The sequence below is a fragment of the Aulonocara stuartgranti genome (genome assembly GCF_965226115.1).
Source record: "Aulonocara stuartgranti genome assembly, chromosome: 3".
Lineage (NCBI taxonomy): Eukaryota > Metazoa > Chordata > Actinopteri > Cichliformes > Cichlidae > Aulonocara > Aulonocara stuartgranti.
The window spans coordinates 7,659,581-7,686,423 of record NC_138941.1 but is presented as its reverse complement, the minus strand read 5'-3'; the positions used below and the strand labels follow the sequence as shown (position 1 = coordinate 7,686,423).

Below are 26,843 nucleotides of genomic sequence, written 5' to 3'. Positions count from 1 at the left end.
TGCAGGAATCTTTCACATTTATTACAGGTAATAACTCTGATTTTTCTGTGTATTATGAACCAAATGTATCCTGATACACACAGAGATGGATGAGCAGAGGTTTTTTTTGCAATTTATGTAGTTACTATGGACTTAATGCACACATATTATTAAAATTAGGGCTATAACAGTTGTATTGATGTATAGCAACTTGAAATGCTCCCACAAATGGCTCCACAGCATGTAAAAATATAACAAAAGCTCTGGCGGACTTGGTTCTGTGGTCAGTCTTAAAGGGTGAAGTTAAACTCTGTAATCTTCACTGTGTCACAGAGTTCAGTGAGTCCCGTTATTCACAGTATCAATCAGATCATCAGAGAACAGCTGATCAGCAATCAGTGGTGCCAACAGCGCCTCCTGTGGTGAGAGGATGCAATAATGCAATGTAGCATTTTTCCACTCAACACTTGCAGTCATGGAAACTGTCTGTTGGATCTGTGTGACGTTGCTTTCTTGGTTAGAGTTCCTCACAAATGTCCAGATGATTCTTCTAATGAGGCGTCGACCATGTTTGCAGCTCTTTGGAAGAAAACGTCGCCCTTTGCCATCCTTACTTTTCTTTGACTTCTTCAAATGCAGCTGAACTCCAGCTGGTATTTTCTTGGACTTTGCAGCTGTTTCTGGTCATCAGTTCATTCCTGCAAACCTCTGAAGCTGAACAACAATGATGCTGCATTGCTGGCTGATCCCAAAAGGTTGATTCTGTTCATCTGGACGTTTTCAGAAACGTTTGCTCACTGATCAGGTGACTTCTTCAGTCTCAGCTGACTGCAGCTTTACAAGCTTACAAACAGCACATTTGCACAATGACTGAAAGCAGCAGCACCTGATATATATGATACTAATATAATACATATACATATATAATCCATACTAATGATGAAGGAACTGAGCTCACAGTCCATTGTTCATTCAGTGAACTACTCAGTTTATTTTGGGCCTCAGAAATGCTCACTCTGTTTGTACATCACTGTCAGCAATAGACTCATTCTGCTGTGTGGACAGGAACACATGTGACATCACTTCCTGTTTGTTTGTGACTGAAGAAGTTTACAAGGAATCATTTAGAAGAGTTTCAAACATCAACTGATTGAATCCATGAATCTGAAAACGTGTTTGTGAGTGAAAGAGACAGACATGTACAGACTGAACTATCTGTTCAACAGTCAGAGTGTTTCTGTAACAGGAGACACTCTTTACACTCCACTCAGCACAGGGACACTGAGGAACCAGGACCGACTGTAAACCCAGGATAAAGAGTTTGAGTGAATGTGGTGTTGAAGGTGTGGAGGTGGATCAGAGTGTCAGAGGAGACTCTGTAGAAGGACAGAGTGCCAGCAGGACAGTCCACATACACTGCTGCTCTGTTAGAGACAGAGGAGGAGGAGGAGGAGATGGATGTTGATCTGTTATTGTGCCAGACAGAATAACCAAGAGCATCAGAGCAGCTCAGACTCCAGGACTGATCATTGATTCCAAACACACAGTCATCACTGCCTCCTTTCCTTCTGATGCTTCTGTAACTCACTGATATAAAAACGTTTCCTCTCCACTCGACCTCCCAGTAACAGCGACCAGTCAGACCATTTCTACACAGCAGCTGATGATAAACATCAAATCTGTCTGGATGATCAGGATATGACTGAACCTCCCACACATGTGTCACCTTCCTGTTGTTGTCAGACAGTTGGAGCTCTGTGTTCACTGTGTTTGTGTCGATTGTGAGTTGACAGGAATCTGATGGAGAGAACAAACACAATCCAGCTGCAGTTATTGATCCATCATCTGTTCATTGATTGACACTTTGATGATGACTCCTGACATGATGAAGATGGTTGAATGTGTGCTGCTTTGTTTTCATGAATCCCATTAAAAACACACTTACACTTCCTCAGACCTGGTCTCAACCATCGGACTCCAGCAGGCTCCACCCTGAAAGGAGGAGGGGGGTCAGAGCAGCACAGTCAGCATGCACACATGGACATTACATGGCTCTCACACACACACTGTTACACACTGAGCTCAAAGCTCGGCTCCACTGTTTTATTCAAAGAAATCTACATTTATTTATCAGCACATTTAAAAACAGCTTGAGCCAAAGTGCTGCACAGAGTAGAGAGAAAATAGGAAACATACACAGTAATGACTATAAAGACTGGTCAGGATTGAAAGCTACAGAGTACAAATGTGTTTCCAACCGGCTTTTAAAAATGTCCAGTGTTGGTGACGACCTGATGTGAAGGGCGACTGTTCCAGAGTTTGGCTGCAGCCATCGATAAAGCTCACCTCTGTTTTTACGTCTAGTTCTGGTCAGAAGCTGCTTATCTGCAGACCTGAGGGCTCCACTTGGATTCTTTTGTTAAAGAGAGATAAGATGGAGCCAATCCATTCACAGATTTAAAGACAACCAGATCTGGAAGTGGATTCTACCACGTACTGGTAACCAGTGGAAAAAGCTGGTGATGGGTCGTCTAGCACAGACCCACCGCTGGAACCAGACAATTGATGAGGGAGAGAACTGTGACAGCGCCGTTCCTTCACTTGACCTCAGTCGCTCTCGTCTGCTCCCTCGTAACACTGCTCTTTATTGAGCTTACATGAATATGCACAAGTTCATTATGACGTCTTACACAGGTATGAACAAAGAGTACCAGTCTGTGCATAGTGTGTGTGTGTGTGTGTGTGTGTGTGTGTGTGTGAGAGTGTGTGTGGTTGTCTGTGTGTCTGTGTGTGTGTGTGTGTGTGTGTGTCTGTGTGTCTGTGTGTGTGTGTGTCTGTGTGTGTGTGTGTGTCTGTGTCTGTGCGTGTGTGTGCGTCTGTGTGTGTGCGTGTCTGTGTGTGTGTTCCAGATGTGACCCTGTGACCCCAAAGCTGGTGCTAAGAGTCCAGCGGTCCCCCTAACAAAGGGCTCTTATACTTAACCAGACACAGAGTAGGTGTCCTCCTACACCAGGGGTCTCAAACTCGCGGCCCGCGGGCCAATTGCGGCCCGCAGGACGATAGTTTTTGGCCCCACCTTAATATGAAAATGTAATGTTAGTTTGATAATGTATGACACTTTACAGTGTTGTGGGCGGAGCTGAATTAACCCACCAATCAGGGTGGGATATGGATCTCAGGGGACACCAGCCGGGCTTGATGCAAGCAGGGAAACATTTCTCAATGAGTCAAAGTTCCAGCAGCGTTGCCCTGGAGTGTTTCTTTCTTTCCTGTGCCTGGCTGGCTTACTCCTTTCTATTGGGCAAACGCCGACATTCGCCCCAGCGCGCTGCGTTCACAACACTTCAAAAAAAGTTGTTTTTTTAAGTTGCTGCCCAGCGGGACATTATACGTATATAGATTTATACACACGTCAGTGGGATTTAAAGTTATTTTTCCACAGAGAGAGATCTCATATTAACTCTCACAGTGATGCGTAGGCGGCGGGATAAAAGAAAAGTCATGAACTCAATGCAGCCCAATTTAGTCTGCAGTCACATAGCGACACCTGTTCATCGGCAACAACAGTCCCCGGTAACCCGGACTAATTATAGGGTCGCACCGTAATTTGTGGCTCCATGTTTTTATTTGCATCACTGCGTTTGCATTGCAGCAAACATGAACATTACATATATTTCAATATAATGTAAAAGCAGTCAAAACAACTAACATCAGAAACAGCTGATGTTATTTGTTATATGTCACGGTGTCATTTCCGCTTCTTTCTCCTGTAACAACAGCCCGGCGCCGTGAGCAGTCGCCTTTTTTGCGCTCGCTATCCCTGCACTTTCTACCATCTGCAAACGCCACGGTGTTCGTGTCGTCATGAAAGACATGAACATCGAGCGTAAAAACAAAGGAGACTGCTACCGGCTTTTTATCTGCCGATCGCCGTGCTACGGTTGCAAGAAAAAGAAGCAGAAATGACGTTCTCTACGCGTTGAGACGTTCCCCGTCCGTCGGCTAAACGCTTGATTGAAACTTCAATGCGACAGTGACACCAAGTAGAATTATAAATGTCACATAGCCCCAAACATGTCTTTTTTCAAAGCCTGCGGTGAAGAGAAAGGTTGGTAATGAGCACCGACAATTTCAGGAAAAGTGGGAAATGCAATATTTCTTTGTTGAGCACAGGGGCACCCCGACCTGTCTTATTTGCACAGAGAAAGTTGCGCTGCACAAGGAATACAATTTGAAACGTCATTACACAACTAGACATGCTGAGCTGGATGCAAAAATACCAGGGAGACGAGAGAGCGAACCGGGTTGCCAGTCTTAAAACAGATCTACTGAGGCAGCAAGATTTCTCCAAGAAAGCAACCAAAGAGAATAATGCAGCAGTCGGAGCCACGTGGTTAGTGAGATGATTGCTAAAGCAGGGAAGCCATTCACAGAAGGTGCATTTGTCTAAAAGTGCATATTGCAGGCTGCAAATATAGTCTGTCCGGGAAAGAAAGGTCAGTTTAGCAACATCAGCCTTTCTGCCAACACCGCAGCAGATCGCATTTCTGACCTGTCAAGTGACATTTCTGACCAACTGTGTGAGAAAGCCAAATGTTTCAGTGTATACTCAGTCGCTCTTGATGAGACCACAGACATCACCGACACTGCCCAGCTCCCAATGTATGTCCGTGGTGTTGATGACAGTTTTGAAGTGATGGAGGAGCTGCTCACAGTAATTCCAATGCATGGCCAGACCACCGCTCAGCAGATATTTACAAGCTGTGTGATGCCATTGAGAATGTTGGTTTGCCATGGAAGAGGTTTGTTGGAATAACAACAGATGGAGCGCCATCAATGACAGGGAGGAAACATGGACTGGTGGCACAAAACAAACTGGAAGAGGAAGGCGTGGAGGAGGCCATTGCTCTGCACTGCATCATCCATCAGCAGGTCCTTTGCAGCAAATGCCTGAAGTTTGACAATGTGATGTCTATTGTTGTGAAATGCATCAACCAAATCAGATCCAGGGGCTTAAAGCACCGAAGGTTCTGAGCTTTTTTAGAGGAAATGGAGTCAGAATATGGGGATGTGCTCGACTTCACTGAGGTACGTTGGCTCAGCAGGGGAAATGTATTAAAGAGACTTTTTGAGTTGAGAGCAGAAGTGAAGCCTTCATGGAGAAGGATGGAGTTAGTGTTCCTGTGCTAACTGATCCCAAATGGCTCATGGACTCAGCTTTTCTTGTTGATATGACACATGAGCTTAATGTACTGAACAAGACGTTACAAGGCCAGGGGCAACTTGTCAGTGCTGCCTATGACAACGTGAGAGCATTCTCCACAAAACTGGCGCTCTGGAAAGCTCAGCTCTCTCAGACAAACCTTTGCCATTTCCCAGCATGCAAGGCACTCGTGGATGCAGGCACACCATTCAGTGCTGACGAGTATGTTGATGTCATTTTGAGGCTACAGGAGGAATTTGATCACAGATTTGCTGACTTCAAGACACACAGAGCCACCTTTCACATTTTTGCGGACCCCTTCTCCTTTGATGTGCAAGATGCCCCTTCTGTGCTTCAAATGCAGCTCTTTGAGCTGCAGTGCAACTCTGAACTCAAAGCAACGTTCAGGGAGGTGAGTGGAAAAGCAGACAAGCTTGGACAATCTTTGAGAGGATTGAGCCCTAGTTTCCCTCGGCTTTCCCGAATGTTCAAGTGGACCATGTGCCTTTTTGGTAGCACATACTTGTGCCAAAAGCTCTTCTCCACTTTGAACTTCAATAAGTCCAAGTACAGGTCCAGACTTACGGATGATCATCTTCAAGACATACCGAGGGTCGCAACTGCTTCCTCCCTCAGGCCAAATCTGGCTCGGCTATGCGAGAGGAAACGCTGCCAGGTCTCTAGCAGCAAGGAGTAGGCAAGAGAAGCCATGTTCAGAAGAACAGTTCATTTTCTACAGTGTTCCATTCATGTTCAGAAGAAGGTTATAGAACTGTTAATACAGACATTTCAATCTAAATACAGCAGATATAGAAGACTGAAAGATACACACAAGTTCACTGACTAAAAATATCTTATTATTATTTTATTTATGTATTACAGATTGATTGATTTTCTTATTAATTCTTAATTTGTTTATTTAATTTTAATATTTTGTGTTAAAAAATAAAAATAAAGAGATTTGAGAGGATTGGAATTTTTTTAACCATGCCTTTCTTGTGGAAAACCTAATGTGGCCCAGCCTCACCCAGACTCTGCCTGCAGCGGCCCCCAGCTAAATTGAGTTTGAGACCCCTGTCCTACACCATAAATCAGTAAGAGAGGGTACGACCTCTCTCATGGCCCCAAGTGGTGTGTGCATGCCAGAGCACTCTGGAAGGCACACAGAGTCTTTACAGACTACTCAGGATCAAACCTCTATCATTATGCAATCGATTATACAACTCTAAGCATATATGAGTAAATATTTCTAAGCATAAATGACAGTCAACAATATAAACCTTACAGCTGGTTTTAATAACAGAATTCATTTGTTTCTCAAACGAGAAAGAGCTATCGAGAAACACTCCTAAATCTTTAGTTCTGAACTTTTCCAGTGGGCCAAGGTCAACATTATCTGCTAATGCTAAATAGGCTGCCGTTATTAACTAATGCTAATTTGATGTGAATTAGCATTATGCACTAATGCTAACACTTTTTAACAATGTGAGTAGCTAATGCTAACACTATTTCCCTTAACTTTATAACATTGTGAACGGCTAATGCTAACACTCTTTTCCCTAGCATTACAACATCTGAGCTGCTAATGCTAAGTAGGCCGCCATTAGCACCTACGTCTATCCATCCATCCATCCATTCGCTTCCGCTTATCCTTTTCAGGGTCGCGGGGGGCGCTGGAGCCTATCCCAGCTGTCATAGGGCGAAAGGCGGGGTACACCCTGGACAGGTCGCCAGTCTGTCGCAGGGCTAACACACAGGGACAGACAACCATTCACACTCACATTCACTCGCACATTCACACCTAGTGGCAATTTGGATTATCCAATTAACCTATCCCCACAAGCTGCATGTCTTTGGACGGTGGGAGGAAGCCGGAGTACCCGGAGGGAACCCACGCAAACACGGGGAGAACATGCAAACTCCACACAGAAAGACCCCGGCCTGATGGTGGAATTGAACTCAGGACCTTCTTGCTGTGCAGCAACAGTGCTAACCATCGTGCCACCGTGCTGCCCACCTACGTCTAATTTAAGGCAAATACGCATTAGAACCTAATGCTCATATCGTTTTCCTTTGCTTTATAGCAATGTGAGCAGCTACTGCTAAATAGCATTAGCTAATAACAGCAGTCTAATTTAATGCAAGTTAGCATCATTTGCATTATAACGATGTGAGGAGTTAATGCTAAGTATGCTGCCATTAGTGGCTAATTCTAATTAGGGGTGAATAATTATTACAAGCTAATGCTAATATCATTTTCTCTTCCCTTTTAACAATGTGAGCAGCTAGTGCTAGGTAGGCTGAAGCTAGCAGCTAATGCTAAAGCTAAAGATAATTTGATGTGAATTAGCATTACATTAGTGAGGAGTTAATGCTAAGTAGACTGCCATTAGCAGGTAATGCTAATTTAAGGTTAATAGGAATTGGCATCTAATGCTAATACCATATTTTCTTGCTTTAACCCTTTAAAACTGGTCAGAGTGGGCACACTCCGTTTTGCGCAACTATTTTTAAATCCCGGTAGCACTGTAATCACGTGAGCTAGCGCAATAATTTTTTTTGCATATGAAACCTGAGGAGTTGTATTTACATCTTATGCCATCAGCTTGTCCTAGGTTACAGTTTCCTTCCACATATGCTTAGGACTCATATTGCTCTGCTGGAAATAGTTTATTTTGATGCATATGCTGTTATTTTGCAAATTTGCAGTATAATATTTATTTTCGTTTTTCCTGCAGTATATAAAAATTGGTGTATTTCAAAAATAAAACTATGAAGGCACTCAAAATAAATTTCCTGAGGTGGGAAACTATTTTGTGCAACTTTTTTGTATTTACAGTTTTGAGGGATAAGCCTCTTAAATTTCTCTAACTAGAAATATATGTTAAAAAAACAAAAACGATTTTCAATTTTTTTGTAGTTTATTGCACTTTTTTGCAATTTATGTAATTACTATGCACTTAATACATACATATTATTAAAATTTAGGCTGTAATGGTTGTATTGATGTATAGCAACTTGAAATGCTCCCAAAAATGGCTCTACAGCATGTAAAAATATAATATAAGCTCTGGCGGACTTGGTTCTATGGTAGGTCTAAACGGGTTAAATCAATATCAGTAGCTAATCCGATTGTTCAGTCTGACGTCAGGTGAAGTCATTTTTATGCATTTAAGAGCTGTGTTGAATTCAACATTACAAACTGAACATTAGAACTATCCTCTTCTCCAGGATTTTCCTGATTTAACATTTCAATATGACATTTCCAGCGCTTTGTTTTCTCTGCTCACAGACAAAACAGATACACGCATGTATATACAGCCCACGTCCAGCTCTGCATGCACTCCTGCTCCATTTCTATAGAGAATAAACAACGTAACACAATCATTCTCCATTGTTTTCAACTCAACCAGCTGCATTTAATGAAGGAGTTTGAATTTACTTTACAACAGCTGCTGTTGTTTCCTGTCTGCATTCATGTTCTTAACTGTACTCCACACATTCTGAACTGGTGTACCGTAATTGTCGGGCTATAAGCCGCTACTTTTTGCACAAGCTTTGAGCCCTGCGGCTTTTAGTCAGGTGCGGCTTTTCTATGGATTGTCCATGAGCGGATTTGTTTTGTTTGTTCCGCTGTTGTACGGCACTACGTTGCCTGGCGGAAGGATCGGGGTTCAAGAGTGGTATGTTGGTCACATGTCCATCCGTCAGGCAACGTAGTGCAGTACGAGGTAGCGCGAAAAACAAACTTCAAAGTAGCGCTACCCGTTCAGCTGGAGGCCTGGATGATGAGCGGCGATAAACTTGCAAAAAGCAAGTTATGCCCAACTCCACCATTGGATTCTGACAGCGTGGAAAAGTGTGAAAACATCCACGATCACCAACAGATTTCGAAGGGCTGAATGCTGCATGATGGAGAGGAGGACACCGCCACGGCCCTTCTGAGGGTGTTCGACTCTGACACTGACAACGAGGATTTCTTTGGTTTTGAAAGTGACAACGAAAGAAAGAAGCTGAGAGTGGATGACGAAGCCATCCTGAGCCTGTTTGTTTCCGACACTGGAGGAGAGGACTTTGGTGGTTTTAGTGCGCAGGAAGATGGTGGTGAATGACTGACTTTTCTTCTTGTTAAAGCCGTGTCACTGCACCTGAGCCTAAAAGGTAGTCCGAATCAATTGTTCTGGTGTGCTGTAGGTTATTGTTATGTACTACATTTGTTACTCATTTATGAAGCACAGTACATGTTTTGTACTTGTAATTACCGCTACTTGTACATATACCTAAAAAGTTATGCAAATATGTACCATAACTTGTTTTTCAAAATATTAATAAAAGGGGTGTGTCTCCAAACAGCCATCTCTTTCCTGACAATTCGCTTTGTGCATATTCTCTTACATATGATAAGTCAACATTGAAACACCTGCGGCTTTTAGTCAGGTGCGGCTAATGTATGTACAAAACAGGATTTTCCCCTGATTTTAGCTTGTGCGGCTAATATTCAGGTGCGCTCTGTAGTCTGGGAAATACGGTAGTTCTTCCTAAAGTACTGCAGTATTCCTGCCAGTACATCCTTTTAGTTTTCCTAACTGTTTCCTCTGATGCTCGTTGCTATTCTTTCCTCAATGCAAATTCATGCTAAGCTCCTTCATATCCATCCCTGTTTCTAAACCTGTAATAATTGCTTTAATGTGTCTTTGGCCTAATTATGAGTCTGTCCATATGTTTGTAGTTCCCCACTTGCTTTGGTTTCTTAGCTCTGATTCTCTCAAATTTATCCTTGAAATCATTTACTGGCATCTCTCCCTCTCACTCCCACTATCCCCAGAACACCAGAGTATTCATCTCCTGGTTTATCCTATGGCCTCTTTGCATTTTCTCCAATCATCCCTGTTTCTAGAGTCTCACCCCATCTGCAGGCAGTCCAAGAGAAACTGCCTCTGCCATTTTCTTCTTCTTAATCTTTGATTTTTCTCTTCACTTTCTCCATTGGGTCTTCTTAGACGCACTTTCCAGAAAGCAGCAACATTTTTTGTGCCCCATTTTTCAAATTGTGCATCTTACTTCAGCTTAATGTGTTTCCTGTTTTGTTTTTACACAGGTCATGTAAAAGAAATCCTACCAGAGACTCGACAAAGCTGAACTGAAAGACAGCACAGGCAATAAATCAGAGCAGCACAGAACTTAAGCTCATGGTCCATAGAAGCTGGGCTCTACAGGTGTACCAGGACAAGCTTAGTGTAAGTCCCTCGAAAAAGTTTCACTTGTGCTGTTTCGGTGTAAATTACTGGTTTGTTTGAACAATTTCATCAGCTGAACCATAAATACTCCAAAACAATTTCTTTGTGACTCAGTGTGATTTTTCATTTTGTAATATTAGCATGTCAAACTCTACATTCTCTACACAGATGAGAAATGAAGTGTATTTAATAATAAAAGTTATCTCTCAGAGACAAAGTTAGTGTCTCATTCAGGTCTGTATCTGAGTAGCCTCAGACACATGCAGTGCTCATATTTTCTGTTTTGTGTGTCACTCAGACCTCTTCCTGACAGGGGCAGCAATTTCATTTAAAGTCCCATTCACTGATACAGGCTGCTGGAGCTCCAACCAGGAGGGTACACACATGATCCAGGGAAAAAAATTATATATGGTCTCTTAGATAAATATTAAGAGGTCCTGTGTTTTACTAAAAAATCAAAGTAGTAAAACACAGGACCTTTGGGTTAGATATAAGGTGATTTGACAAATCATGTCTGTTGTAAATGAGTAAGCCATTTATCGACCTGACTCAGGTTTTAAATCATCATCAGAAAAGACTGAATCCTGACCTGAGAATTGTACACTTTGGACTCTCCACTGCAGAAAATAGAAGCTTCAGTCCTGAATCCTGCAGGTTGTTGTTACCCAGATCCAGCTCTGTCAGACGGGAGGACTGGGAGCTCAGGACTGAGGACAGAGCTTCACAGCTTCTGTCTGACAGGTTACAGCCACTCAGTCTGAAGAAAGGATGACAAGAAGACATGAAACACTTGTGTTAAAGTATATTCATGGTGCCATGAGGAGCTACTACATTTACAATATTTCAACACTGTTTCAGGACATGCTGGAATCCTTATTGCCTCATGTTACAAAAGACAAATGTGGCAGTTTACTGTGACTTGCATGGATTCATTAAAAAAACAAAACATAAACACTGTTAATTTTTTCCAAATGAAATTGATTAAATGATGTTAATTGATGAAAAAAAAATCGATATTGCTTGATCTGACCTCAGCGTTTCCAGTTTGCAGTATTGACTCTTCATCCCAGCAGACAGAAGCTTCAGTCCTGAATCCTGCAGGTTGTTGTTACCCAGGTCCAGCTCTGTCAGATGGGAGGACTGGGAGCTCAGGACTGAGGACAGAGCTTCACAGCTTCTGTCTGACAGGTTACAGCCACTCAGTCTGAAATCAAGGTGGAAGGGAGACAAGATCAACCAAACAAATCAGAGCTTTATTGCTTTTTTATTGTTTTTAAGCAGAAATCAGTGAGGTGCTGGTAGATTCTGTTCTTTTGGTTTATTACCCAACAACACACACATACACTAATATTTGTGACTTTTGTAATAGTAGCATTTACAATGCAAAGCAACAGCGATCACAGATTGAAGGGGCCTGAATAAAACTACAATGCAGTGATTTTTAAGATGACCTGTTCTTCCAATTTCCAACAACAGATTTCTCCAACCTTACAGTTAAAAATAATTCTTTATCTCATACTGAATCTTGGTGCACCTCCCCCCAGTTTATTAAAATGGAGTGGTACTGAAGTTGCTGTAAGTGATGTGTGATGCCACTGATTTCCTTTCTGATCCAATACAAAGTAAAATTCAGGCTGGTATCTGCGATACTGATGAAAACTATTCCTTCAGAATCAATACAAGACATCATAAGAAAATATGTTTTGTATAACATAAAAAGCCTGAATTTTAAAATATTCAGTTAATAATCAAAAACAGATGTGACTGAAAATAATAAAACTGAGAAACATTTTATGGCCATTCGATCCTTTTACAACCATTGCAAGAGCTTGGTTGGCATAGCCGGCAATACGTTGGATAGTAATAAGTCCGGTGGGTGATGGGCTCCACCAGGGCTGCCCTTTGTCACTGATTCTGTTCATAAATTTTATGTTTAAAGGCTGTATCAAAAGTTCATTCAAGTTACTATACAACTACGCTGTCTCATGGTTTTAGGACATGGATCTGTCATGGAAGAAATCTATGACCACTTTTAATCAACATTTTAAAAATAAACATGATCACAGATTTACTCACAGAGCTTTGTTGGAGGCTTTGACCACTGGCAGCAGCCTCAGAAGAGCCTCCTCTGAAGCAGAGTATTTCTTCAGGTCAAACACATCCAGATCTTCTTCTGATGACAGTAAGATGAAGACCAGAGCTGACCACTGAGCAGGAGACAGTTCATCTGTGGAGAGACTTCCTGATCTCAGGGACTGTTGGATCTCCTCCACTAGAGAACGATCATTCAGTTCATTCAGACAGTGGATCAGATTGATGCTTTTCTCTGCAGACAGATTCTCACTGAGCTTCTTCTTGATGTACTGGACTGTTTCCTGATTGGTCTGTGAGCTACTTCCTGTCTGTGTCAGCAGACCTCGTAGGAGAGTCTGATTGGTCTGCAGTGAAAGACCCAGGAGGAAGCGGAGGAACAAGTCCAGGTGTCCATTTGGACTCTGCAAGGCCTTGTTCACAGCACTCTGGTGGAGAGATTGAAGTTTTAGTTTGTTAAATAGTTTAGACCATGTAGAGGTTGTTTGTTGTTGTTCCATCAGATTGAGTCCAGAGTTGATGAAGGTCAGATGGACATGAAGAGCAGCCAGCAACTCCTGAACACTCAGATGGATGAAGCAGAACACCTTGTCCTGGTACAGTCCGCTCTCCTCTTTAAAGATCTGTGTGAACACTCCTGAGTACACTGAGGCTGCTCTGATATCGATGCCACACTCTGTCAGGTCTGATTCATAGAAGATCAGGTTTCCTTTCTGCAGCTGATCAAAAGCCAGTTTTCCCAGAGACTCCATCATCTTCCTGCTCTCTGGACTCCAGTGTGGATCTGTCTCAGCTCCTCCATCATACTTGACCTTCTTCACTTTGGCCTGAACCACCAGGAAGTGGATGTACATCTCAGTCAGGGTCTTGGGCAGCTGCCCTCCCTCTCTGGTTTCCAGCACATCCTCCAGAACTGTAGCAGTGATCCAGCAGAAGACTGGGATGTGACACATGATGTGGAGGCTTCGTGATGTCTTGATGTGGGAGATGATCCTGCTGGCCTGCTCCTCATCTCTGAATCTCTTCCTGAAGTACTCCTCCTTCTGTGGGTCAGTGAACCCTCTGACCTCTGTCACCATGCCAACACAGTCAGGAGGGATCTGATTGGCTGCTGCAGGTCGTGTGGTTATCCAGAGGCGAGCAGAGGGAAGCAGTTTCCCCCTGATGAGGTTTATCAGCAGCACATCCACTGAGGTGGACTTTCTAGGGTCAGTTAGGATTGTAGTTTTGTGGAAGTCCAGAGGAAGTCGACACTCATCCAGACCATCAAAGATGAACACAACCTGGAAGTCTTCAAAGCTGCAGATTCCTGCTTCTTTGGTTTCAGTAAAGAAGTGATGAACAAGTCCCACCAAGCTGAACTTTTCCTCTTTCAGCACATTCAGCTCTCTGAAAGTGAATGGAAATATGAACTGGATGTCCTGGTTGGCTTTGTCTTCAGCCCAGTCCAGGCTGTATTTCTGTGTTAAGACTGTTTTCCCAATGCCAGCCACTCCCTTTGTCAGCACTGTTCTGATTGGTTCATCTCTTCCAGGTGAGGCTTTAAAGATGTCTTCTTGTCTGATGGTTGTTTCTGGTCTGTGTGGTTTCCTGGATGCTGTTTCAATCTGTATGACCTCATGTTCATCATTGACCTCTGCAGTCCCTCCCTCTGTGATGTAGAGCTCTGTGTAGATCTGATTCAGGAGGGTTGGGCTTGCTGCTTTAGCGATGCCCTCAAACACACACTGGAACTTCTTCTTCAGGGTGGATTTAAGGTTACGGTGACAAACTGCAGCTTGAAGTTCTGAATGAGAAGAAAAATAAACACTCAATTCCAAAAAGAACTAATCTTTAAAACATGTTGCTCCATCTTCCATCTCTGGAAAATGTTCATTTATCCAGCAGCTTAAATCTTTAGATAAATCCTCTTACTGCTCTGCAGACGGTCAGCCAGCTCCTCCTGCTTCATTCTCCTCAGGAAGTCCACTGTGATCTTCACAAACGCCTCTCTGCTGCTGCTCCTCTGACTCTCTAAGCATTCTGGGTAATCTGGACTCAGAAACTTCTGGATCTTCTTCAGCTCGTTCTTCACAAAAGTGATGATGTTGTCCTCCAGCAGCTGGAACAGAATATTTATGAATGAGCCAATCAGACTGAAATCATGGAGCCAAACATCAGATCCATGTTGGACACACTGACGATCCACTGGTCTACAAAGAGCAGCATGGAGATGACTGTGAACAGAACAGATGTAACAGTAGTTGTTGTACATGTACAGACCATAAATATGGAGTCCAGCTGTGTTTGATGCTGCTGGGCAGACTGACCACTGGGAACCTCTGAGCTCTGCTGGTCCACTCTGTGGAGGAACCATGAAGGATTAGATCAACACAGGATAAAGATCCAGGAGTTTCTGCTCAAATAACTTCATCTGAATCAAGTCTGTCAAGTTTTAAACTCTCAGATTGTGAACATATCAGTAATTTTCAGTCTGTTTTCATGGACGTCCTTTCAGTGGTGATGTCAGGGATGATTTTGAAGAAGCTCATCAAACTGAACCATCAGCAGATCACTGCTCCAAAACCAGAACATGATCCGAGGTCTCCCTCCACCACCAGAACACCAGCTTTACTAACGTGGTAGATCAGTGTAGTACAGATCAATAACTGATGAGTCATTTGATCAAAATCACTGAGTGCTTCACGTCTGACCCTCTGATGCTTCTGTAGACATTTTGCATATTTAATGAATGTCTGACAGTTTTACATTCATTCTATGAACACAGTGGAAATGTTGTGTTATAGTCTCCATGTTGTTTCCAGCATCATAAATTCTTAAGTTCAGAAAATTAGATTCTTTCTTCACAGCTGAAAAACAACAACATTTATTCTCTATTGAAATCTGCATCGTCCACTCCAAAGGTCACAATCTGAAGGTAACATCTGGTTTTGTTCCCTGTGGTTAACTCTGAGCATCAGTATGGTGGGATTTATCCACTACATCCACACCACTGTGGTTCAGTGTTGTCCTGATGGAGTAACAGCAGCCAGTATGATCCAGGCTTTAGCTGCTGGGTCTCTGTGTGACCTCTCAGACTGTTTAACAGATCAGACACAAAGAGAATCAGAGCAGCTCTGTTCTTTAAAGACAAACATGAACCCACTCAGGTCACACTTTCCCCACAGATATGAGCATCACTGTCCTCAAACAGCAAATGACCAAGTCGAACATTTGGATCTTTTCTCTTTCATTGTTTTCTTTTTAATGAATCTTTGGAACAATCTGAGGATGTTTCAGGTCATATTTATCCAGGAAACACAAACATGTAAAGGAGTCATCACAGCTCTCTGACCTCGTTGCTCCAGGTTCACCACTGAAGTGTGGAGGTAGACCTTTGGACCGGTCACTCCTCACAGACGGACAGCTGGACCCTGCAGACTGTGACCTCTGACCTCTGCAGACACAAACATGATTGAAGCAGCTGTGATCACACAGACTGCAGATAATGCAGCTGTTTCCTGTCAGTAACATCCTCTTAGATTAGAGTTCAGCTTTTTACAGGAAAACTGGACAAAACTGATTTTTGTTACAAACTCATTTTCATTTCCTCTCAGCTCACAAACACAGTCAGACAATCAACCAGAGTCAACACTGATTATAATGTCAGTGCAGAATTATTTCTGTTACTCAGTGAGTTCAGCTCTCTGACCTCGTTGCTCCAGGTTCACCACTGAAGGCTGGAGGTTGATGTTTGGACCAGTCACTCCTCACAGACGGAGAGCTGGACCCTGCAGACTCTGCTCTGTCCTCCTCTTCCTCCATCATCATCTTCAGTCAGTCTGAGAGGTAAACCACAAACACTCAGTGAGTTCACATTAACAGGAGGAACTGAGTTACAGTCGCTGACCTCTGACCTGTCATGTGACCATGAAACCAGGTCAATATGTCTGTAGGTTCAGTCATCCAGGTCATGTGATCTAAGGAGCTTGGAGAGAAAAGAGACGTCTTTAAGTTTCTGGAAGACGTTTCATCTGAGAAGCTTCTTCAGCTCTAAAACCAAACGGTGGAGAGTCCCAGATATTTAAACCTGAGAGGGAAAGAAAGCATGTCGCTGACCCACCACTGATGTTATTTCAAGGAGGAAACTGAGAGCCTTTGCACCAGGAGCACTAACATCAGCTCCAGCAATGATCCACTGATGTGTTTTTATTCCATGTATGAATGTTGTTATTGACAGAGATGACGTTTGTGTGTCAGTGATGCAGTGACTGTTGTTGTTACCTGTACAGGCTGGTTAGACTCTATGAAACAGATCATACAGATCTCTGCATGTTAGAAGAGACTATTAAAGGTCATGAATGAGACAAAGGCAGGGAGGCGTCCTTTACAGCTAAACAGCAGAGTGAGAGAACAGCCAGCACCTCTACATTTATCACATTATACAGCACATGTATGATACTGACAGGGATGAGAAGAATTTAGTGATTCTGATCCCATCATTGATATTACTTATTGATTCTCAGTAGCTCTGCTCTGACAGTCACCACCATCACTGAGCAGCATATCAAAGACATTTGTGCACATTAACTGCATGTTGTGGCTCAAATGTTTGTGCATGTTGGAGGCATTTCCTCTTTGTTGTGATCAGTGTTGGTCATTACTCAAAACAGTCATTATTACACATATTACACAGAACACTTTGATTAAAAGTAATGGAGTACGTTACTTCATTACTCCTCATAACATTACTTTGATGTTACTGTGTAAAATGAACAAATGAGCATGTAACAACATAAAGCTGAGGTACAGCCCCACACACCAACACAGATCCTGATGAGGTCACGTGATGTTTCTCTGAGTGTTTATGAACACAAATCAAAGATGAAACAGCACAAAGACACTTCAAAGTGATTCTACTGTAGAAACATGAACAGGTAGAAACCTGCAGCCTGACTGCTCATCACTTTGTTACCTGTTCAAGTTCAGCAGCAGCAGCTCACTTTATCACGGTGCTGGTCTGGGGTCAGTGTTTACTCAGCTTTAACCTCACTCTGGGTTCTTGGCTAGCTTAGCGTTAGCTTAGCGTTAGCTTAGTGTTAGCTTAGCGTCAGAGCTCTGCAGGTGTCTCGTGTGTAAATATTAATCACAGTGACAGTAAAGGAGGTAAAGGGCTGTGACGTCATCACGTACGCTGCGTCCTCTGTGGGCTCTGAGTGAACTCAAAGTACAAACTACAAGTACACAAACACGAACGTAGCTCAGAGTGGCGGACACACTCGGCCTCGTTGGTCCAGCTGTGAGTCCGTTACCGTGAACTATGGAGCGGCAGATTTGTGCTGAACTAAGCTGCACACAGCTGATGTTAGCCAGGAAACATTACACACTGACTTTAATGGAGAGACCGGAAATACAAACACACACAGTTTGTTGTGTGAAGAAATCAAACACGAGCTGAACAAACAGTAAAGTTCCTAAAGACAAACTGTTAAAGGAGGAAACAAAGCAAACTTACAGTTTCTTCACACACCAACAACAAGCTCCACTCCACACCTGGACACTAAACACGGACACACAGGTGAGCTGCTTCCTGGAAGGAGGCGGGGCTCCACCTGAAACTCAGCACAGGTGGGAGGGGCTCAGCTCTGTGTGTGCTGATGTGTTAACTTTAAAAATATGCCGTCTGACTGCTCAGACTGAGTCAGAGTAAAGTTCACATGCTGACGTGTGGAGACATGAAACCTTGTTGTAGCTGCAGGTGTGAACACACTGATCCCAGATCAGCTCTGCTGTATTTGTAACATGAACATTTCTGCTGCAAAGCTTCAAATGTTCAGCATGTTTCTCTGTTTCCAGTCTATAGATCCAGTCACACTTTCTACCTTCACCTGTGCAGTAAAGACTGAGAGCAGAGCTGAAACCAAGCGTCCAATCAGGGAGCAGCATCAACACCTGAGCTTCATTCAGACTCTGTTATTGAAGATGTTGTTGGTACAAAGTTCATCTGCTGCTCACATGAATCCATGAAAGATTTATTTCACTGAATGTTTCTTCAAAGCTCATTTCAACCTGTTGAAGTCATGAATGAAAGTGCAGACTGAGAGTGGATCACATGATGTTTGAGGTGTGTCATGTGACATGTTCAGTATTGTCACACATGTCTAGATTGTCCCTGATATCATAACTGCTCAAACACTGATGATTATATTTGAAGAATTATTCCTGATGGCAGCAAAGTTTGAATGGAGCTCTCTGTCTGTGCTGATTTGTCGCCCTCTGGAGGTCAAAGCACAAACTGCATGATGTCACTGTAACCACCACAGTGACAGGAAGTGTTTTTATGACTGAAACACTGAAATGATGCTAACGGCTGTCGTTAGGCTCACTGACAGCAGTGCTGATGTGTTCATGTCAAACACTGGCTCAGGTCAGACTCCTTCATCCTTCTCCAGCGTGAGGCCGCCCTCAGACCCACAGGAGCTCTGACCTTTGACCTCCTGACCCTAACCATTTTAGTCTTGTTGCATCTTTAAATGCAAATCCTGTGAAATGGTCAGGGGCGGCTCTAGAGAAATTTTCTTAGGGTGGCAAAATCAAAGCCTTTTCCCCCCAAACACATATGCAGGTGGTTACATGTGGTTAAAATGATTCAAATGCAGTAAGTATGCACGTTTTTCATATAAATATAGTCTATAACTTAATTATTGTCTGTACCCACATGATTACACACTTTAGTTACATGAAACATGTGAGTTTTGATGTTATGTACTGTACAGCCTGTATATTAAATACATATGTAGCCCAATAAGTATAAACTCCAGAAAGCTACACAACATGGGGCGCTTCATTTACAAACACAAGTCTAACTTAAGTTTCACTGTTTTTGTTAGAAAACAGTCACATTGTTACAGCTTAAATGACACAAAATGTCAGAAATCTGCACTGTCATGAACAAACATGTAAACCTCATTTTTCACGATTTGTTGGATTCACCCTCTGAGGTCTGAAATACAACCGGACATTTGTGACTCCTTTGAGTTTACGTTTGTATTTCACCCTCAGATTGTTTCATTTTATTTTTTCCTCCTCTTGCTTTGTTTGGTATCTTTTCAGCTCAACTGAATTTAGTTGTTTTTTCACTGACATACTGCATTAGTATTACTATTACTATTAATGTAACTATTACTGATCTGAAATCACACAAAGAACCTAAAATCCTAGCAGTATTTTTTACTGTAAAAAAACCACAGACGTGTTGGGTAAATGTTTATAACTTGAAATGCAAATATAAATTGTACATTTTGTAAACAGATACAACTATTTATCTAAAAATGCAGCCAATACACCTGCTGTTTTTTCATTTTCTACAACCATTTAAAATAGCACTCACCTTCCTTCATTTCCACAGTGTAACATCCACCCACCTGTGTAAAATCAGAAATTCCCATGGTGTTGTTCAAAATGTGCTCTGGCACAATCATAAGCATCGCTTGCTGCTGAAAACAAGAAGAAAGCCGTCCTGCTATGGGCTGAACCATTTGTTAATGTGGAGGGGGGGGACACTATGGAATATATCCAGTTCTAGCATTTATATTCACTGCTGACTGTAACTACGCTCAAACTGTTAAACTTATTTTAATAAACAACACTGTCATATGCAAAACTGGGGTGGCACTTGGGGTGGCAAGGGATCATTTTAGGGTGGCACTTGCCACCCCATGCCACCCTTCTAGATCCGCCCCTGCTGATGAAGCCAACAGGTTCGCTTCATTTGCAAAAAGCAGATATGAGTTTCTGAGGCCACAGTCTTCTGTGGCAGAAGGGGAATCAGGGGAAGCCCTGGAGGAGTCCACCACCCACCAGAAACAGGTCTGAGCTCTCACTGCAGTTGTAAAGGGGCTACACAGCCCACGTGAGGCTGAGGGATGCAGCCTTCTGTCAGACTGTCACTAACACAGAGAAACACCCGTGTACACTCATACTCATGGGCACATACACCAATCAGCCTCGACCCTTTCTTCCTTTGCATTTGTGGTTTGGTGCCATAAATGCACAACATAGAAGAGCCACCTCGACGGGACAACACTCAGCGGTTCATCTGTCTCTCTTCCACAGCATGTCTTTATCCTGTCTTCCTTCTCTCACCCCAACCAATCACAGCAGATGGCCCCGCCCCTCCCTGAGCCTGGTTCTGCTGGAGGTTTCTTCCTGTTAAAAGTGAGTTTTTCCTTCCCACTGTCGCCAGAGTGCTGCTCATAGGGGGTCATATGATTGTTGGGTTTTTCTCTGTATCTATAATTGTGCGATCTACTGTACAATATAAAGCGCCTTGAGGCGACTGTTGTTGTGATTTATATAAATAAAATTGAATTGAATTAAGAAGCTCAGAAACAAAAGTGTCTGGACTTTTTTAAGTTTCTTGAAGACATTTCATCTGAGAAGCTTCTTCAGTTTTACACTGTGTGCACAATTATTATGCCAGAACTATTTTTGAGGATTAATGTCATTATGGACCAAGGACAGTACTCTGGGTCTCCTGCAGAACAACTCGAGCTGTGATACCTGAATGAAGAGCCTCTGCTGCTTTAAAGAAGGAGGCTCGAGGCAGCGGTGAGGTGCAGACCAACCAGCTTTTATTCAGCAACTTTAACAGAAGGATCAGAAAAATAAAACTATACAGCACAGTGATGCTGACTGAAGCCACAGCATTAAACTAAACAAGCATCTGATCATCTTTAACAACATCTAATAAATAATGACAACTATTTAATCCTGTATTTCCTACAATAAAGCCTGTTCAGATATTTGTTGCTGATGGAAATGTAAAAGGCTCCCAGGAACCAAAGGACAAAAACAGAGGCAACAGTCACAGCTGCAAAGGATCCCCTAACACATAAACTGGTTCGAAGATATTTTCTAGCTCTGCAGAGGAGCTTGATTGCACGGACAGTAAAAAGTGGATTCAATAACAGCAGCGAGCGCTGAGTGATATAACGGTGCTGCGAGCAGCAGTGCAAAGGCTCACACAGAGACAGCAGCTACACTGTGTGTGGATGTGATCCACAGTCACAGCTGTGGGTTTCAGTCAGTGTGTCTCTAACTTCATGGTCACATTTCAAAGCTTATTGGAGCCAGAAGATGTCCAAGTAAAAGATTTATTGCTGTACTCGTCTACCAGGATAACAGGAGGTTCATAAAGCTGTGTAATACTTCAGCTTTCCATCATGGAGTAGTAGTTGTGTCCCTTTGTGTTTATTAGTGTGTTCACACGTCTACTTTAACTTCACTCTGTAATGAAAGGATTCAAATCCCTGATAAATACATACATGCTGACTCTGAGTCTCAGTGAAGGAGGAAAGGATGGATGAAGGCAGCCTAGTGTGGGTCATGTGTGTCCAGCAGTCATCCAGGGCCTGGATCCATCTGTAACAGGAAGACAAAGTCCAGCCTGTAATCATCCTATCAGGCACAGCGTTTCCATCCAGCATCCTGACGACGCTAACAACCCGTCAAACGTCTCCTCTGGTCCACAGAAGTCACACTTCCTGTGTCATGTTTACCTTTTTAAGTGTGCTATTCAAGCCTGTGTGACCAACTCTGACTCTCCAGATTCCATCCTGGTCTCTGCTGCAGCTTCTTCTACACGACTGTTTTCTGTATAATAATATCTGCCTTTCCCGTCTCTGTCCCAGTGTGCCTGCCACTCGTCCTTCATCTTTACCTTCATTATACTCTTCACCTCACTTTCACTGTATTTTATAGTCAAACCTGCACGACTTCTTCTTGCTGCACCTTTTTAAACTTATCGTCCTGTTCATTGCATCAACACCGATATTCACAGGGAGCCATAAGAAATCCACTTCTATCCCTCTGTGTTTGATTCTATACAGTAAATGAAGTATATCAAAAACAATATGTTGCCTAGAGTCTGAAGACATATCACCTGTGCTCACTAGCACGCTGCTAGAGTCCCAGCAAACCACATACCTCCATATTAGTGCGTCCTCCACCCAGTTCAAGCCAGTAACATCACTACCAGCTCCCAGTATAAACTGCCACATCATCTGTAATTCTTTTACTCATCACCAAACTTATTTGTGGGAGAACAAATGCAGCAGCCGTTCTTTTATCTGACAGTGTTGACGCATCAGTAAATATCCTCACATGACCTGAGGACTTTCCCACTATATGAACCTGCTTTTAGTCGCCCCTCCTCCCTCGCCACAAGCTTCCTTTACAACATAACTTATAAAAAACAACTTTATTGACAATCAGCAATAACAATTACAGACAGTCTAGAAGAAGAATCACATGATCAAGGAGCAGAAGTTTATGGTTTTAATAGCTTTTACATTTTGGGAAAGTTTTAAAAACATTGTTTGGTTTTCTTTCTAAAGCGTTGAAAGGACGGCTTTGCATCAGAAAAGTAAGATCAGCAAATGAATCCATTAAAGTTCTTTTGCCTTGTTTGCAAAAGAAGCCAAACAACATTTGTGTTACAAAGAGAGACTTCAGAACAGATCAAAGATCACAAACATCAGGCACTGATGGAAACAGCCAAACACAGAAACAGAGGCACCAGCAGGTGAAGGAGGCCTGTTGTAGAAATGACTCTGAGTGCTCAGGTAGAAACGCATGAAGAACCAGTGCGTCTAATATTTGGAAACCAATCTGTGTTTGAGCGTCCTGGATGAAACACAGATCATGTTGCAGAGCGAGGACGTCGTCTTTCCTCCCGAGTGTGTAACTACAGGACGTGTGCAGCAGGTTTAATCGTCCTCCTGACAGTTACTGATGAACGAGTCCTTCAGGGAGGCTCCAGGATCACTGTGGCTTTTACCAGCTGCTGCTAAACTGAGAGGTGTTGCTGCTTCATGTGTGAAGATGTCTGCATGGCTTTAACAGTGCAGACGTTCCTCATGTGCACCCATTTCATATGTTTTATTGTGATGTTTAGTAACATCTGCTTTCCTCCTTCAGGCAGACGATAAAGTGAGCTCAGCCTTAAACATGTGGAGAGAACGTTTGACCGACAGTCCTGGGACGACTGCAGAACAATGGTTTGTTTTTAATGATAAAGTTTCATAATGGAAATAAATGCTGAGCCTGTTTCATGATGTTGGCCCTGCAGCATCAGGCAGGATTAATACTGTAACAAACGTGTGTCACAGTTATAATGACTTTAAATGAAGACTTGGGTTGGATGGAGATGTCAGCTGGATTTGTGCTGACTGTCACTTTAAATGTTTTCAGTTCAGCTTCTAAATCTACTTTTGTATAATGTTTGCTGAGTTTTGCACTTCATGACGCTTTTAAGAAGAGCCAATAAATCCTGACTTTACACCAAAATAAAGGTTTGATGTGTTTAGTGTGACAGTGGAGGAGAGTGCACATAATAAGAGTCATTAACAGAATGGTGACAATTATAATCTGTCTCATTTTAGGAGCAGCTCACAGGCACAACAGACTACAGAGCAATCAAAGCACCAGTTAAACGTCCATGTGACCGGCTTACAGCCAATGAACAATCAGTCCCCACTGTCCCCACCAACATCACTGTACTGGAAAGACTGTGCTGCCATGGTCAGAGATGAACTGGTACTAAAATGTAAGGCAGCTGATGTGTGTGGCCTTAGCAGCACAAATGCATCACGGCTGCAACGCTGCAGTGTGTTTAAACATTTGAACATTTCTGTGGCTTCAAACCAGCAGCTGCTCTGTACTCAGTCGTGTTTGTGTGTCTGTCAAAGTGATTGTTGTCTTTAAAAAGCCTTTTGTGTTGAGTTTTGTGAGCAGTGCCGAGCTTCTCTGTAGTCTAAGCTGAGTCGATATATTTGATTCCATGTTTGGTGTGATTTTCAAAGTCAGCAGCAGCAAACCCATACGGTAAAAAAATACATTTTTCCTGGCCAAAATATATTTCAAATATATGGTAAATATATTTTGTATTTGTGATGCTCCAAAAAAATATATCTTTGAAATTGAAAATATATTTCTTTCAAACCAAAATACATTTCAAAACATATTTTAGGGTGAAGAAAATACATTTCCAACCTTACAGTAGAATGTATATCAAAGTATCCTTTATTTAAAATATATTTAGTGCAATAATGATGATAATGATAACAATACTAAAAGTAACATGTTTTATGCACATCTGCAAAAAACAGTTGGATTCAAACAAAACAGAGTCAAAGGTCTATCACGAATTAGGTTGTTTATTCATTTGCTTACAGTATTTCACATTACACAATATCTCACTATAATGTAGCGTTCATTGACTTTGAAATTATCTGTCAGTGATACAGTAAACAAGATACAACAACTGCTATGTACACTTTAGTTTTTGACAATATATACAATTTAGTACTTAAAGGAACACACTCCACTGTTTTGGAAATAGGCTCATTCTCCATCTCCCTCAGAGTTAAAAATGCAGCGTCTTCTTTCTAGATCCGTACGTTAATAGGGCTCTGGAGCGTGATCTTACGGGATGGGGCGTAGCCACGATTTTTGGTCAAGGCGCCATATTAGCAGGCCAAACAAATGCTTGCTGTGTGGTCGGTTGTAATGTTAGATTGCACTACCGACAAAGGAATAAGCTTGAAAACAGGCTCTCTTTTCATTGTTTCCTCACCTGGAAACATCATGAGGGAGCTTATGTGTTGGATGTTACCAAAAGAAGGCGTCTAGCCTGGATAGCAGCTGCGAGACGAGCTGATATTCAGTTCTCTACCAGCCACAGATATCTGTTGGTGTGCTCCAGTATTTTCATTCAGGTAAGTTCTAAATAAGTTCATATTATTCTTTATAGCCTGTTAATTTTATTTTCAATAGCACAAACTTAGAACAAACATGCAGAACTACCTTCTATTTATAGAGTTGCTAATTATTTGGCATTATTGCAACAAACCAGCCTATGAAATGAATGAAACAAATCCTGACTGGGTTCCAACACTACACATGGGGCACTACGAAATCCCTGCTTCAAACTACATGCTACATACCACCATGCCAATCAGATTACTTCTTCCATGTGAGGGTAAAAAGGTGACCTTCCTGGATAAGATGGCAAAGGTTTGCTGCGTTTTGGTGAACATGTGCCCCAGTGTGGTGGTAAAACCAGGGAAAAATGCTCTTGTTAAATACTTTTAAGTCTTGTGCTGTTTATGTAGTGATAAGTTTTCTTTCTTTTTTTTTTTTTTCCTTTTTTCTCTTCTTTTTTTTTCTCCTTCTCTTTTTACAGTTGCAGAAACATATAGGTGATTGCTGTAACGTATGTTTTAATTTTGAAATTAAAGCAGCCTTTTTTCCGTTAAAAGGTTCTTTGTGAGGATCAATCCAGACATGGGAACAAAATGCCCTGCAAAACTTGGTACAAGCCGCAAGACAGGTCGTGTCGTAAAGAGGAAGGTTACAAGAATCAGCCCTCGGATCACCACCTTCCTCCAGCGGCTCTCTGAGTTTGAATGGAGGACTTCCAACTAGGTAAGAACAGAGATGATAATATCTTTTACATAGCTGATAATTATATACATACTTTACACACATCCATACAACAGTATGAATGATCTCAGACAGATGTGAACAAGTGAATAACCTGAGCAAACATGAATATTGATGATGTGTCTTTGACAGGTGGTGATAAAGACTACGCTGAACCCGACCATCCTGGTAACGGAAATCTAAATCCCATGTCACATTCTATTTCCTGGGACCCACTGATAATTATTACATTTTGTAAATGAGTTTTGTTTTACAATTGTAATAGTTTATTTAATGTTCATGCTGGTGGGTTTGTCCTGTTTTTAGTGGAATGAAAAACTGTTTTCCTTAAAAAAATCAGACAGAAAGGTGAAGGACTGTGTAGTTTTCATGTACGCTTCTATTTATTTTGGTTATTGGCATTGTTTTTATTCAGTTGAAAAATGTTTTTCTTGTTAAAAAAAAAAATCAACAATAAATGTTGGTTTAATTCACTATTCTGAGACTACTTTATTTTATTTTATTTTTTGTCCCATTTGGATCTATAGCCATCAGAATTGTTGTCTTGAGGCCAAGAAAGATGGCAAGCGGATTTATTTTACCAAGTGGATCATCATGGCCTTGCCATATTGGTCCATTTGATTGACCTTTATTATAATTATGAATTTATTTTATTTTCAGTTGCAAACGGGACAGACATAACTGTGGGACAGGACAGGGGGAAAGAATGAAAGAAAGAGAGGGAGAGAAAGAAAGAAAACCAAAGGGGAGAAGAGACGGTGAGAAGGGGGGAAGAGAGAAAAAAAAACAAACAACAAAAAAAAAAAACTCCTGGGTCACCTGTATGGAGAGAAAAAAAAACCAGAGGA

At 42.1% G+C, this 26,843-nt stretch overlaps 3 protein-coding genes across 4 annotated transcripts in view; all 3 read right to left on the bottom strand.

Annotated features, from left to right (window-relative positions):
* LOC309702219 (protein NLRC3-like) overlaps positions 1 to 18,135 on the bottom strand; it is a 154,133-nt gene extending 135,998 nt beyond the window's left edge. The window contains exon 1 of one of the 2 annotated variants that reach the window (XM_082526741.1): positions 18,001 to 18,135. The gene's annotated coding sequence lies outside the window, so the exon portion shown is untranslated. The remainder of the gene's footprint in view (positions 1 to 18,000) is intronic. The other variant, XM_082526744.1, reaches the window with a different exon arrangement.
* The window catches only part of LOC309702177 (NACHT, LRR and PYD domains-containing protein 3-like), a 330,494-nt gene that overhangs the window by 87,611 nt on the left and 216,040 nt on the right, over positions 1 to 26,843 (bottom strand). The window lies entirely within an intron of this gene.
* LOC309697166 (stonustoxin subunit alpha-like) lies at positions 944 to 9,751 on the bottom strand (the record flags this gene model as incomplete). The annotated part of the gene is made up of 4 exons (XM_082518859.1): positions 944 to 1,776; positions 1,925 to 1,971; positions 2,962 to 3,055; positions 9,730 to 9,751. 4 exons carry the CDS (start codon positions 9,749 to 9,751, stop codon positions 1,247 to 1,249), a joined length of 693 nt encoding a protein of 230 aa, XP_082374985.1. The 3' UTR covers positions 944 to 1,246.